Source organism: Danio rerio, chromosome 17 (assembly GCF_049306965.1).
Source record: "Danio rerio strain Tuebingen ecotype United States chromosome 17, GRCz12tu, whole genome shotgun sequence".
In the NCBI taxonomy this organism is placed as follows: domain Eukaryota; kingdom Metazoa; phylum Chordata; class Actinopteri; order Cypriniformes; family Danionidae; genus Danio; species Danio rerio.
Genome location: NC_133192.1, coordinates 14,119,380 through 14,135,353, shown reverse-complemented (window position 1 = coordinate 14,135,353; position 15,974 = coordinate 14,119,380). Strand labels below are relative to the sequence as shown.

The following is a 15,974-nucleotide window of genomic DNA, read 5'->3' as shown; positions in this document are numbered from 1 at the left end:
AATAAGAACAAGAAAGAAGTACACATAAAGAAAGAGAAAAATGAAAACAAATGCAAGATAGAGCTATGAAAGAAAGACAGAAAAAAGGGCAAAGGAAAGAAAAACGAAAGTGCAAAAACGCAATTTCAAATGAGACAAAAGAAAGGGGAAAGGAAAGAAAGTGCAAAAAATGTAAGTGCAAAAGAAGGAACGACAAAAGTGCCAAGGACAGTTCTAAATAAAGAAAGAAATTGCAAAATAAAGTGCATAAGACGGAAAGTGCAAGAAAGAAAGAAATTGCATAAGAAAATAAGATCAAAAGAAAGACAGAAAGAAAGTGCAAAAGAAAGAAAAGAAAAAAGTGCAAAAAAAGCAAAAGAAAGAAAAAAGAAAAGAAAGTGCAAAAAAAGAAAAGAAAGTGCAAAAGAAAGAAAGAAAAAAATTGCAAAATAAAGAAAAGAAAGTGCAAAAAATAAAAAGTGCAAAAAAGAAAAGAAAGTGGAAAAAAGAAAAGAAAAAGGGTGCAAAAGAAAGAAAATAAAAAGGTACAAAAAAGAAAAGAAAAAAGGTGCAAAATAAAGAAAAGAAAGTGCAAAAGAAAGAAAAGAAAAAGGTGCAAAAGAAAGAAAAGAAAAAAGGTTCAAAATAAAGAAAAGAAAGTGCAAAAAAGAAAAGAAACTGCATAAGAAAGAAAAAAGACAAAAAGTGCAAAAAAGAAAGTGCATAAAAAACAAAATTGCTAAAGAAAGTGCAAAAGAAAGAAAAGTAAGTGCAAAAGGTAAACAATAAATACAAAATCTGCAAAAGAAAGAAAAAGGAAAACAAAGTGCAAAAGAAAGAAAATAATGCAAAAAAGAAAGAAATTGCAAAAAAGACAACGTGCAAAAAAAGTGCAAGAAAGAAAGAAATTGCTTAAGAAAATGAGAGCAAAAGAAAGAGCATGAAAAAGTGCAAAAGAAAAAGTACAAAAAAGTATAAAGCGCAGTTGGTGTAAACGTCCAGCAGAAGGCGACAGACTGCAGTAAACAGCAGACTCAGAGTATTTACGCCTCATCTTTACATTAGATAATGCAGACATCAATCATCAATAACTATGTGCTATATGGTTTGATATATTTATATGCCTACGCTGCATTATTAAAGTATGGATTAAAAGTTATACAATCATATCATTATTGAATTATAATGAAATCCAGAACTCTTTTTTCATTAGTTATTGACATATTCAGTTTAATGGATGTCCGTGTGATCATTTGGGCTAATGGACCAAAACTGTGTTAGTGATAAATACAACACGAGCCTTAATTAGAGCCGATTAAACATGAGTTATTCAACAGTCTGTCTGCGTAAATCTGCCAGAGTCTGATGCTGGAGCTCTTCACCTCCTGCAGAGCCAAAATCATCTATCTGTATATCTGTCCATCTATTCATGTAGGCTACCTAATGGAGATATAGCTAGTAAATCATCATAAAAGGATAGTTCAGCTAAAAATGAAAACCTGGTGTTCTGTCGATTTCTTCTACCTTGTCAGATTGTCCTGCCTCCCATTCAAAAGGTAGCACATTTTGATGACGCCATGCTACCCATTAGATTTTGCTACCAGTGTAAATTTTATTGTGGATAGTGTGATATGAAGCTGTAATATCGCCCTATACCTAATCCCTAACCCAACCTCAGAACCATTCAAGCAGTGTTGGTAGCATAATCTGATGGGTAGGATAAAATGTCAGGACACCGGCATCATTAAGGCTACTCACCCTGATGTTGTTCCAGTGCCGAATGTCATTATTTCCTTCTCGAAGGACAAAAGGAGAATTTTTTAAATGGATAATTTCCCCAAAATGTCCTCGTCTTGTCTTTATAATAGCAGTAATAGCGTCCAGCCTCAACATTTATTTTTAAGCAGCATTAGTATAAGAAAGGTTATACGCATGCCTTTATTCTAAAAAAAATAGGCTAAACGTAACCCTTATACTATTAGGGATGTTTTCATCCACTCTGGGGTAAATGGTCAATAATTAAAATTAACTCAATTCAAATTCAGATTAGCTCCATATTTTACAATGTAGATTGTGTCAAAGCAGCTTAACACAGACGTTTTAGTAATTTGAAACTGTCGGTTCAGTTTTTAGAGTTCAGTTCAGTGTGGTTTAAATGTCACTGCTGAAAGTTCAAACACTGAGGAGCAAATCCATCGATGCGCAGCTCCACAAGTCCCAAACCAAGCAAGCCAGTGGCGACTGCAAACTTCACCAACGCGAAAGAAAAAAACCTAGAAAGAAACCAGTTTGGTGCCCAGTGGCGCCCCCAGAAAATTTTCTTAGGGGTGGCCGGTTGGTGGCCAGATGAGGCCACACCAAATCTTGGGGTGACACACACAACACAATGAATTCACTGTAATGTTATAGTTTTGTTTCTGGTAAATTAAACAATGTAGTTTTGATTAATTTAATGAATTACTCTTGAAATATTGCGATAATTGATCAAGTATTTAAGCAAAGGAGACAAAAATCAACATTTTGTTTTAAAACACCTTTCAGGTCAGGTATTTTGCACATACTTTTATTTTACAGTGTACAGTATTCCCCATGTCTAAAATGCATTATTTAATAAAACAGACAAATGAACAAACTGAACAAAAGGCATTGTACACACACTCACTATACAGACCCTAATAATGTAATTCCGTTTTGAGCCACACTATTATAATAAAACACAATTTTTTATTTCAACATTAAGAATTTCTTAATAAAATTGTACAACCTTGTGAACCCAAAGTTGTGTTTTGTCTCTCGTCGTCAAATAATTCTAAACAAATGATGTTAGAATAATTTTACCCTTATTTTTTAAATGCAACGTGAACTTAAAATTGTTGTGGTAAAGTCAGCTTATCTGCTGCGGTTGAACGTGTCAGCGGCTGTTAGTGGCTAAAGTTTATTTATTCTTTAATCTATTTATTTATTAAATTATTATGAATTTACATAATTGCATTTAAATTAGCTATATCAACATCAAAATCATATTGGGATGGCCAGAGATTACACAGGGGAGGCCACGGCCCTTGAGTGCGCCCCTGGCACGACCATTTCTTCTCTGGCCAAACTTTATGTGCAGAGCTGCTGTCTACATAGTTCAGATATTTTTTGAAAATGTGAAATGGCAAACTTGGGCTACTTGTTCAGAAGTTATTATTTTTCCTCTTTAAACTTATGATATGAGAAAAAAAGGGGAAAATAAAAGAAAGAGACCACTTGGAAAATTATCAGTTCCTCTGGATTTATTAGCTTAATATTAAAGAAAAAATGTATTAGTTGTAGTAATTTTATTAAATAAATAAATAAATAAATATGCTTGTCAAAAACTACTTGTGTGTTCGAAAATCGGGGTTATTCCAAATATTAATTCCTTACCTGTTCCAAATGTTCTTTGATTCTATAAATGACATTTTTTATTTTTAAATCTTTACATACATTTTTTTTTTGTTTGAAACGTCGCACGTTAATCCCGAGAAACTCTAATTTCCCCCTCATTGCTGTGTGCTGCCTTTACACAGACGAGGCCGAGCTCTAACCACCCTGTTAACGATCATTACCTCCACAAAGGCGTCTCCACAGCGGTTTCTCACGCTCATTTGCTGTATATGAGTGTCCTGGGAGGAGAATCCCAGAGGAACATAATGGGATGCTAACAGGTTTGATGCTTCATCCTCCGCCCCTTCACACTGTTATCAGCGTCTGCAGCTGCAGCAGGTTATCAGAGTCCGTCTGACCCCAAACACCCGCACATGGGGACAAACAGACGAGCTCATTCCCAGCGTTCACCACACACAGACACACACGACTTCATTACAGTGTCAGCTATTCCTGTGCTGTACTTTCATTCTAGAAAACATACCGAGAGATTAAACAAGCTGTTAATAATGCGTTAAAGATGGCTGTTTCTACATTGAAACCTGTTTAAAATGAGATTTAGATAAGTAGCCCATACTGAATATATTTAAATGACATTTTTAGCTTCGGATTTCAATTAGATTTTCTTATTTGCTTCCCTGTCATTTGAGACAAAGTATTACATAGCCTAAAGAAAACCTACTCTTCAGAAGGCCCATGTATCTAAATATATATAAAAAATAAAATAAATATTATGTACGATTTTATTGAACCTTTTGAAAATTTAACATAGGAATACATTCATTATTAAACTTATGTAATATTTGATCATCAATTATTACTGCAGAATTTGCATATATGCGTGTGTTTTTTCTTTTCTTATTACTTATTAAAACACCAGCACATTAAAAAAATAAAATTAATAGATTTTAATTATTACATTAAAACAATATCAGTTCTCATCTTTTAAAAAAATGTTTCCACATTCTACAAAATTGGATTGTGCGCATAACTTGATAATAATAAAAATAGTTCAGTGCATGTACACACACCGGTGTCACATTACTGAACAGGAAATTGTAAAACATGGGAAGGTTAAGGAGCCCATCGATCCCTCGAGACCCCTTTAAGATAATAACCTGCTGCCCATTAGAAATGAATCTGTAACTGGATCAGCTCTTTAATGCTCGTCCCGCCTTTCGTTTGAGCGCCAGCGCTGATTGGGCAAAACCGCGGCTCTGACAGTGACCTCATACAGAACCCGAAGGAGACCCAAAGCATAAAGCGCGCGCCGGGCGCACCGCGGCGACAGTACCCACTGCTCAGTAGTTTCATCTGGGCTGACTCAGACGTGAAAATGCCACGAGGATTTTTAGTGAAACGGAGTAAACGTGGCTCGTCGGCATCTTACAAAGTGCGAGCTGAAGAAACGGAGCCGCGTAAAGAGGATCTGAACACCCAAACTCCAAACGCAAGCGTGCTGGAACCTATTAGAGAGTCGTGGACCAGTGAGATCAGTTCCAAACACGAGGAGACACGTCTTCTGGAGGATGCTGGAGGAAGCGCAGATTACGCGCAGAACTACTTCATCCATCCGGAGCAGAGCGCGTCATCTCCGCGCAACACCTGCGACTCTTACAGCCCGATCAAACCCATAAGCACCGAGCTTTTAGACAGATGTCTGAGCTCACCGGCCATGGCAGAGTCTTTTCCTCTGGTCACTCCTGTGTCTTCAATCGAGCGTCTGCTAATGAACCACTCTGACATGAAGTTTGGTACGCCGGTGCCCTCTTCTGTGCCAACCTACCCTGCGCTGCATCAGTGCGTAAAACGCGCGTTCATGGACTCGGAGCGTAAAAGCAAACCACCGAAAAAGCCTAAAGTCATCCGAAAGCTGAATTTCGAAGACGAAGTCACCACCTCCCCAGTCCTCGGACTTAAAATAAAAAAAGAAAGTCCCGAAACAAAGCTACCACCTCAAGGTGGAAGAAAGAAACCCCTGGGTGAGTTCATCTGCCAACTTTGCAAAGAAGAATATCCTGATCCGTTTTCTCTAGCGCAACACAAGTGCTCCAGGATCGTCCGGGTTGAATACCGCTGTCCGGAGTGCGACAAAGTTTTCAGCTGTCCCGCCAACCTCGCTTCTCACCGCAGATGGCACAAACCTCGCACCCTGAGCACCGCAGACACCAAAAAGTCCCAGCTGGAGGCGCGAAACCTGGAGAAAACGTCATCAGTGGAGGGGAAGGAGAACGCCAGCAAGATGAGAGTGAACAATCAGCACCAGCTAAGTCCGGACAGCTCCCAACTTCACCGATCAGCACCGGACAGCAGCATGATGCACAGGGACCCTCCTCTGGACCAAAGGTTTTCCACCCCGGAGAAATGCTTCGAGATGCACATCGGCTCCGCGGAAGCGTCCAGGCTTTTCGATCACTGTCCTGAAGAGCCGGACAGATCCCCCGCCACCCCCTACCTGCCCTCACCCGGTCCCGAAGAAGTGTACGACTGCCACTACTGCAGCAAGAAGTTCCGCAGACAAGCCTACCTAAGGAAACACCTGGCCGCGCACGAGACCATCAAAGCGTCCTCGTACGGTCAGATCGAGAGCGGGCAGATCACCTTCCCGTGTCACCTGTGCGGAGCGCACTTCCCCTCTGCGGAGATCCGCGATAAACACCGGCTCTGGCACGCGGTCAGAGAGGACTTACTGCTCAGACCCGACCTGAGCCCTGCAGCCGGAGATCAGCAGATTTTCTCCTGCAAACACTGTCCGTCCACGTTCTTTAGCTCCCCGGGTTTGACCCGACACATCAACAAGACTCACCCCTCAGAGAGCCGGCAGGTGATGCTCTTACAGATGGCCGTCAGACCGGGATGCTGATCCCGCAAAGCGCAAACACTCACTATCAAACGGCGTGTCGCTCATGTTGTCACTCAATAAGCTGCAGCCGGTGTTTCTTTATGTGGGAATATTATCCAATCTTCAGTTTTCTGTTTTGAGAACAGAAAGAGTGCATTTACTGTTCCATTTTTTTGTGGGGTAATATTTTATAACTTGCATAGAGAAAGATTTTCTAGGTTCCATAAACGGTGATCATAAATTTGTAGTGAATAATAATAATAATAATAATAATAATGATAATAATAATAATAATAATAATAATAATAATAATAATAATAATAATAATAATGACAACACTGAAAAAATAATGTCTGCAAAATTGTTGCAAACATTTTATGTGTTGAATTTAAACAAATTAAATTTAGTAATGTTCAACTAAAGTTGTTTGTTTAAATTAAGCCCAAATAAATTGTTTACAACCCCTTAACTTAAAAGTAAATCCAAATAATCATTTTTGATTTTTTTTTTCCAGTGGATGTTTAAAAAGGCATTTGAATAGCAATTTCATACCTCACACTTGTCCATAAAGAATAACAACAAGATGTTAAAACATTCCCTCCTAAAATTCATTTAAAATGTCATTTATAAAGGAATAATAATAATAACAACAACATTTTTAGTCCACTATAGAAACATCAGCGCTGGGAATACCAATAAACAAATGTGCACGCCACTTACTCTTTAAACTCATTTAAAGATCTGAAATGCATTTTAATAGCAATTAAATATGATGAGTACTGAGAATAACAATTTTCTAACTCTTCCATGCTTGGAAACCTTTCCATCTCAAATATAAATATCATATTCACTTTCCCCATTTGATTCACTTCAAACTCATTACTGATAACGTTATGATTGCAAGTTATAAAGTGTTACCCTTTAAAAGTACTTTATTTCACAAAACCACCAAAATCCATCAGGCTTGAGGCTCAGCGCTGGATATTTCATGAACGATTACAATGCAGGAGAAGTGAATTCATATATTTTGTGTCTCGTTGTAAACCGTAGCTCCCATGGAAAGCTTGTTTTGTCTTTAGAAGGTGCTTTGATTTCTAGATCATGAATTAAAGTACTGTACGGTGACATTATATTTAGTTTGACTGCAAAGAAAATGTATTTATCATAACAATTAACTGCCAGGAAATGCCATCAGAACTATTAGAGGCCTACATATGTAATAAACCATAAGTGTCATATTTATATTTTCATATGTAGTCATTTACAGCTGTTGCAGAGGTCAATAAATCTTATCGTCTTGGATTATAGTTTGACATGCAGCTTATTTGCACACATGAGAAATAAAAGATTGCACGCAGTAAATGCACAGGATTGGCTATGTTGTAAGAATACTTTTATTCTTAAGTGTCATTGCACATCCACTCTCCTTCGACAAACGTCTTGCTAAGCGTATGACAGTGTAGTGGATCTGTGCGTGTGCTTGTGTGTTGTGCAGCTGTTATATCAACACATGCAGTTAGTACTGGAATCATGCAGCATTTGGTCAGTAGTAACAGAACACAAAATCTACCCACGAGGAACCCTTTTTTTTCCTCTTGAAATTACGCACAGGTCTTGAGTTGCTTGTGTGCAGGCCTTTAATATACATGTTATAATTTCAATCCAGAAGGGTGCTGCATGATTTCAACTCCACTTTGCTTTGTTTTTTTTTGGATACATTTCTAAATGATAAAAAGAAAATGAATAAAAATCTGACCCTCTTACAGAAAATATACAAACTTGACTTTGTCTTAAACATGGCAACTTGCATCCGTAGATCTGTTTAAATCCCTTAAATGGTCAAAAATAGAGCGAAGAGCAAAAGTAGTGTTAAAGATGGCTTCCTTGTTAGGAAAATAAACGGATGACTGAATTAATGTGTCTAAAACATCCACATGGCATTTTGAAGTGGGGAGTTTGGCTCAATCTGGCAACATTTCCCTGTTTCTCTGTTAACTCGTTCACAAATTTCCTTAAAAACCTCAAATAAGATGAGATGATTCAGCATTGTCGCCAAATGATTGATGCCGTAAGTGAGCCGATAAAGCTGCGCAGCTAAACAAATAGACACAAAACAAAAAACGAAAAGACAGTTGAGCTGTTTTGGACTCGTTCTAAGTGGCCTTTTGATTTGTTTGTTTGTTTTTTTGGTTGATTTAAATACTGTTAAATATGTACACAGATCAGATACTGTTCATACACTATACACATACATTAAATATGTATATATTTTTATATTTATAGATATATACACACAAATAACCGTTACAAACGGCAAAGGGGGCGGATAACACTTAAAAAAAAATCAGTAACGTCTGAATGAAGAGGAACTTAATTTACAGATTACGATGAACTGTGATGCGTAAAGACAAATAAAGAAAAACAAACAAACGTGAGCGTCAACGTTATAAAAACATGGAGTGAAAACAAACAGAAATATGCGGAAAGACGTGCCGTCAAATAGTCAATCCCCTGTACAAATATAAAAGGTCAAGTTTGATTCGATGGCATGATTTGTGTGTGTGTGTGTGTGTGTGTGTGTGTGTTATCTACGATCACTCAGAGTCATTGAAGAGGAAGCAAAAGTGAAGCGTTCAAAAATAAACCTTTCCGTTGTTCTTTCTGGCTCTGAATGGGAGGAGCCAGACATCATTAGGGGCGTGGTTACCTCAGGCGAGAGGGTGTGGCTTGTCTGACAGTGCAGTGGGCGGAGTTTGGCATGGAGTGTCCTGTTGGAAGATGTGTTGTGTGTGCTTTCGTTCACTCTGGTCAAGTCTTGTTGGCGGAGCCCGAGGAGCGGCGGAGCTTCATGGACATCCGGCTCTTGCTAGCACGAGGTGACATTGGCGAGGCTAAGTCGCTCCCGTCGACCTGCATTGCTGGACTTTCTGCCAGCTGACTCTCGAGGCATGAGCCTGTTCGGGACGAAAAGGTGGAGAAAAGATCAGAATGTCACAATTATACATCTTTCACACATGATAAACACCGTTCTAAATAAAAAATGTCAGGTTATTTTAATTAAATTCGAGTTGTAATGGACCCTTTTCACATTTCTGGGTTTTTCCGTAATCATAGTTTGTGAAAACGTAGAGTGCAGTGAATAGGAGAGTACAAATGATTTTTTACAATCCAATTTGCTAAAATAATAAAAGAACTCCACGGTGGTGTTAACAAGTCTTTCAGAAAAATTAAATAAATAGTGTGAGACGGATGACGGCAGCCGGAAGGGAGAACAACGTCAACTTTAGAACAACTTCTTTCCCTATAGACGCTGCATTAGAAACATCTCGCAATTCGTTTTTTGAAATTTGATACAAAGATCATTTAATACACAAATAAATATATAGAAATACTCATACATTTAAAAAAAAAATCTAAATATTAAAACTTTCGAGAATTTAAGATGCTGATGGCTGCTGAACGTGTCACGAGTCTTGTGAAAAGGGTCCATAGGGGACTAACCCAACTCCTATTATTCATTCATTCATTTTTCTTCGGTTTGGTCTCTTTATTTATCAGGGGTCACCACAGTGGAATAAACCACCAACTTATCCAGCATATGTTTTATACAGCAGATACTCTTCCAGCTGCAACCCACAATTGGGAAACATCCATACACACTCATTTACAGCCATACACTACAGCCAATTTAGCTTACTCAATTCACCTGTAGCGCATGTCTTTAGACCACAGCACCCAGAGGAAAGCCATGCCAACACAGGGAGAACATGTAAACTCCACACAGAAATGCCAACTGGTCCAACAAGGGCTCGAACCAGCGACCTTCTTGCTGTGAGGCGACAGCGCTAACCACAGAGCCACCGTGTCACCGACTCCTATAATTTTTAAAATAAATTAATAGGACCAAATATAACCTGATGTTTGGGTTCGTCCATATTTTACTCAATTTGGGTTGAAATAAGCTGACATTTTTGAGAGTGACATATCTTCTCACGTGTTCTAAATACAGGGCTACATTTTCCTTGGGTTTGTGGATTAGGATATAAAATACTGGGTTGATGGAAGGAAAAAATGCCTATAGTTTTTCTTAAGACTCGTTGTGAGTTTCACTCTCACTGGAATGGGATAAACCTCTCCAGCGATTACTGCTGTGATTACTGTTGTGAGACTTGTGTTCAAATGGCAGCACTTTAAAATAAGGTCCCATTGCTGAAATTTATGCATTAACTAGCTAGAACCAAAATATTTGTTTTAATATTTGTTAGATTTAGGGTTAGTTGCATGCAATTATACATAATCTATTGTTATTGCTGTAGTATGTTGGCCAAAGATGAAAAGGGGATTTAAAGTATCCAAACTAATTCTAAAACTATAATATACAATAAGTATTTTTAATATTACAATATTCTGTCTGGTTCTTGAATCTGATCGGCTGACTCGTACAGCTTCTTCACCTTTGTGTATTACTCCACCCACATACAGCAACAAGCAATTCTACAATTAGAAAAATACTGCAGTTGTTGGACAACATAATAAACTTTTCAGGCTTTTTTAGTAGAGAACTTAGTTGTCTTGCAGCTATGCAGTTTATTTATAAGGATAGTGCCTATTTTAAACATTTATAATTTGAGAGATTCAGAGAATCTGCTGCCATCAGCCTGTCTGAGCAGACCAAAGAAAGGGACGGTTGAAGTAACGCTAAAGGATGCCGACAGAGACCGCATAATAAGTCCTTAGAGGAAGAAAAACGCAGCGTTTTCTCAATGCAAGTTTCAAACTACAGCTGAACAAATCATTATAAGTCAGGTAAGTGACATTCTAAGTCTATCTCTCTCTGTTTTGTATATTGTAGTGCTGTATCTTTACCATAGTAATTGGGTAGTGTTTGCTTTGTTTAGTTTTTTTCAAGGTTAATTATAGTGATCTCTCAATTGAAATAGAAAAATACTGGGAAATCACTGTAGACTGATGGCATTTCATGACATTCAGCCTTATAATCCTAAAATGGGGCCAAAATCACCTGTTTTGTCATCATTTCACGCTAGAGAATTATTCAAACACTAGCTCTAAAGTGACGCTTGTGAACTGGCAACAGTTTCTTCTGTTCTGACATCAGCTGCAGGTATGAATGAATGGCGGAAGAAAGTAGTTCCTCGTACAAAGGGTTTTGAGACTCTCCGTGTTTGATTTTCTTTTTTTATATCCATGATTTTGCTGTCGAACTGTTGTATAAACGCAATATCACACTCGGTCAGCACACGCCTCCCACCAAAACTGATATACAGCCATTTCGCACTGCTACTCAAATGATATTGCTCAAACATATACATATATTTATTTTGCTATTATTACGAAATTCTATCACTATTATTGTATATTTAACAGTTATAACTATTATTCATAAAACAGTTAATTATTACTGTATTTAAACAGTACAGGTTATTCTATATTGTTTAATTTTTACATAATGTTTGTTAAGCTGAATGATGGCCCATAATTTCATCAATATATATATATATATATATATATATATATATATATATATATATATATATATATATATATATATATATATATAAAGTATTAGATTTTTTCTTTAACTCAATATGATTTATTTGCATTTAATGTAATTTTATTCAATTTAATTTGACAACAAAATAAGTGTTAATAAATAAAGAGTGCATTCAGTCCTTTTTAATGTTAATCAATAATAAACACAACTTTTCATTATAAGTTCATGTTCACCCAAGCACAATAAATAAAAAAACAAATAAATAAACTGGACTTTACATGAATAACATTTCATAAACACTTTCCCTGACAGCTCATATAAGCTAGCAACTGGGACATTATTGTAAAGTGTTACCACATTTTTTAATTGCACTGTACATAAAAGCCAGAATAGCCAACTGTGAGCAAAGTAAGTGTGAACAAGTGTGAGAGGTTAATGCCCCAGTGCATTGTGGGTGAACATTACAGAGCCAGTCACGAGAGAAGCTGGGACTAATCAACGCTAAGATCTGACACCTCGGCCCTCGGAGGAGCCCAACAGGGGTGCAAGTTATCATATCGCAACACAAACTACATTACAAAAGAGGAAAAATAACACACACACACAAACATAAAGAAGGCGGTACTTTGCCATTTTCAGTTCCAGCATACCATTCACAGCTAGCGTGAAAGACCTTCCGTTTCAAGCCTTTGCCCTTTACCTTGGTGAGCCCAATGTTTTCTAGTGGAGGTTTAGGGAGGGGCAGAAAAATCACAGCATTTCTCTCTTGGATGAGACAGACGGACAGAAAAGAGGATGACAGGCAGGATTTGAGGGAAAAAGGATGAAAGAGAGACAAGAAAGATGCAAAGTGATGCCGATGTAAGTGGAAGCAGAGGGAAAAATATGAAAAAGAGAAGAAGAGATAAAGATAAAGCAGAGTGAGAGGGAAATCAGTCGCAGGTGCACAGAAAATACAAGAGCTGATCTCACACACAGACACACACACACACACACACGCACACGCACACGCACACGCACACACACACACACACACACACACACACAATGTCTGATTGCACTCACTATGAACTACAGTCTGAAAACGACATCAGTCTCACTGAAAAAGATGCTGCAACTTCATGTCAACCTTTTTTTTTAGGGGGGTTGGGTGATTTGAATTGGAGTGACTTCTGTAGGCCAAATGTGTTTATGCATATGATAATATAATGTAACACTATTAATATTTTTTTAATACAGATTCATGCATGGGCTGTGAAGTATTTATTTATCCACACAATAAATGTTGATGTTTAAATAATTTTTATATATACAAAACTACCTGACAAAAGTCTTGTCGCCTATCCAAGTTTTAGGAACAACAAATAATAACTTGACTTCTAGTTAATTATTTGGTATCAGAAGGGGCTTATTTGAAAAGAAAAGGCCTCTTGATTACGCTTATTTCACCAAAATAAAATATGATAATTCCTTGATTTTTAATTATTTAATTAGAACAGTATGGTCAGACTTTGCTTGGAAAAAAGTCTTTTCACTTAACAGAAATAATGTACAGTACTGAATATAAAGTCATGGTGCAGTGGACAAATAATGAATAATGTGTATGACTCCCATGAGCCTGGACAACTGCATCCATACATCTCTGCGATTACTCAAATAACTTATTAATAAATCTGGAATGGCAAAGAAAGAGTTCTCACAGGACTCCCAGAGGTTATCAAAATTCTTTGTTCATGTCTGGTGACTGGGCTGGCCAATCCTAAAGCATCTTGACCTTCTTTGTTTTCAGGAACTTTGATGTGGAGCCTGAAGTGCAGTGCTATCCTGCTGCAGAATTTGTCCTCTCCTGTGGTTTGTAATGTAATGGGCAGCCCAAATGTCTTGATACCTCAGGCTGTTGTCATTAACACTGCAGATCTCTCGCACAACCCCATACTGAATGTAACCCTAAACCATGATTTTTCCTTCGCCAAACTTGACAGATTTCTGTGGGAATCTTGGCTCCATGTGCATTCTAATAGTGTTCTGCAGTATTTGTGATGAGTGGGATGAAAATCAACAGATGATTCATCAGAAAAATCTACCTTCTGCCACTTTTCCAAATGATCAATGAAAAGTCAAGATATTATTTGATGCTCTTACAACTGGGATCGACGACAAGACTATTGTAAGGTAGTATATACACACTTACACTAAAAGTTTATCTGAAGAATCGTAATCTGAAGATCAAGCTAAATAGGGTATATGCAGAAGGACTTTTAATTTTTTAGTAACCTGGGTCAAGCAAAATTGCCACGTATAAGGTCTGCTTTTTTTTAAATCAACGATCTACATTGCCTGATTGATGTGTATGTATGTATGTATGTATGTATGTATATATATATATATATATATATATATATATATATATATATATATATATATATATAGGATATAAAGTGGGTCTCAGAATGTACAAGAAGCACTGCATTAAATAAAAATTTCCTTGCCATTTATTTAAAATATGAACATTTATTTTAACCCTGTATTTTCAATTGCGTTTCTGCACTCGCCAGCTAATCCTGACGATTGCGTGCACGTAAACGATTTTTCATCTTGTTTCATGCTTGAACAACTAAATGAATGCTGAACCTATTTAACTGATTATATTTTAATTACATTACAACATCAATGCTGTAGAAGAAACCTTCTAAAATTGAAAATGGTGACATCAACCGTTCACCAGAAGTTTATCGGTATGGGAAGAAACACTAGCTGTGCATATACCTTATTGCACCTAATTTGTGTTCTGGGATGAATCCAAGTATTTTCTGTTACTTCCGAAGGAAAAAAAGATATTTTAACAAAATAAAAATAAAAAATCTGACATCTTCAACCTGTTTAAAAGATTTCACCCTAACTCTTCACAAAGAGGAAAACTAAGGTTATGTAAACTTTTGCAGGGAGTTATTTTAATAATTTCAGCTAGATTGTTGTGTAGTGAACTATATGTAAACATATTTTATGTAAAATATCTTACTTGGGACAGTACTAAATAAAAAATAACTCGCATTTCTTATTTTGTTTCAATTATTCACGTTAAAAAATTATTCAGGGAGTATGCAAACTTTCAGCAAAACTGTATATATACACACAATTTGTGTACATATTTAAGTAAAATGTTAACAATTTTTTTATTAGTCTGTAAAGGTCTGATAACATTTTTCCAGGACCATTCCATATTTACCACTTCTTAAGGTAAAACACTGGTATTGTGTCGACTAAAATGAGTATAAACATGTAAAAATGTAATACTTTTTCTTATGACAATTTTACGCCTAAAAATTTTGCTACATTTTAGTCATCAAAAATTTTAAATTTAGGATAAATGTCATAAGTATTTTGCATAACAACCACAAAGTATTTTACTCAAACACAAACTTATAAACTGTAAACCCAGAGAAACTAAGAATTCCAAAGGGATCAATTAATATTATTTAATTCTGACCTATATTTTACTTCTAAACAAAGAAATAACATTGACTTCTATTTAATTATATACATCTATTAGATGTTACACAAGTGTAACACACAAGCTGCAGTACCCCAATCAACCACCAGTATCGCTAACAAGGATTTTTGTGATTTCTACATATCATCCCATTAAAGGGCTAGTACACACAAAAATAAAAACTCTGTCATAATAAAATCTAACTTCATTTGTTCAAAACCTGCTTGAGTTTCTTTATTTCCTTTGTTGAAAACAAACAAGGCTAAACCTGTAACCACTGATTTCCAAAGTTATTTTTTTATTCTACTATGGACGTTAAGGGTTTCAGCATTTCTCAATATAATTTCTATGGTGTTCAATAGGAAAAAAAACAAACTCGAAGGTTTTTAGCCACTCAAGCGTGTGAAAATAGTAAATAAATTGTCATTTTTGGAGTAAAAAAACTAAAATGCTTATAAGAGTACAATTACATCCAGAACAAAAGCTCTATTATCTAAAGGAGAGCAGTTACTGTACCATTCTGGTTCTTCCATTCAACATTTACACAAACAGACAGACAGACAGAAATATGACATAAGGAAACAAGGAATCAAGTGAAGCTGTGAGATCATGCCATACAAAGACATGACTGAGGCGTATAGATGTTCATTGGTCAATGTTAGGGATCTGGTGTGAACATGCCATGCAATGAATGATGCACTTCCCCCCACCGAACCAAATAGAGATCACAAGGAAAAAGA

At 36.6% G+C, this 15,974-nt stretch overlaps 2 protein-coding genes across 13 annotated transcripts in view; one reads left to right on the top strand and one right to left on the bottom strand.

The window, feature by feature from the left end:
* Nucleotides 1–4,679: 4,679 nt before the first annotated feature.
* insm2 (insulinoma-associated 2) lies at nt 4,680–6,398 on the top strand. Its single transcript, XM_001332478.10, has one exon. It carries the CDS (start codon nt 4,727–4,729, stop codon nt 6,251–6,253), a length of 1,527 nt encoding a protein of 508 aa, XP_001332514.2. The 5' UTR covers nt 4,680–4,726; the 3' UTR covers nt 6,254–6,398.
* Nucleotides 6,399–7,608: 1,210 nt separating this feature from the next.
* ralgapa1 (Ral GTPase activating protein catalytic subunit alpha 1) overlaps nt 7,609–15,974 on the bottom strand; it is a 156,473-nt gene continuing 148,107 nt past the window's right edge. For 11 of the 12 annotated variants that reach the window (XM_073928226.1, XM_073928224.1, XM_073928222.1 and 8 more), the window contains one exon: nt 7,609–9,186. Coding sequence is in view for 5 of the 12 variants with exons in the window: in XM_073928222.1 (XP_073784323.1) it covers nt 9,041–9,186 (146 nt within the window). In the remaining 7 variants the exon portion in view is untranslated. Of the gene's footprint in view, nt 9,187–12,394; nt 12,510–15,974 lie in introns of all 12 variants that reach the window. The other variant, XM_073928219.1, reaches the window with a different exon arrangement.

Bases quoted from the DNA above. Each gene is read 5' to 3' on its own strand.
- insm2 (XM_001332478.10), top strand. From the start codon at position 4,727: ATGCCACGAGGATTTTTAGTGAAACGGAGTAAACGTGGCTCGTCGGCA.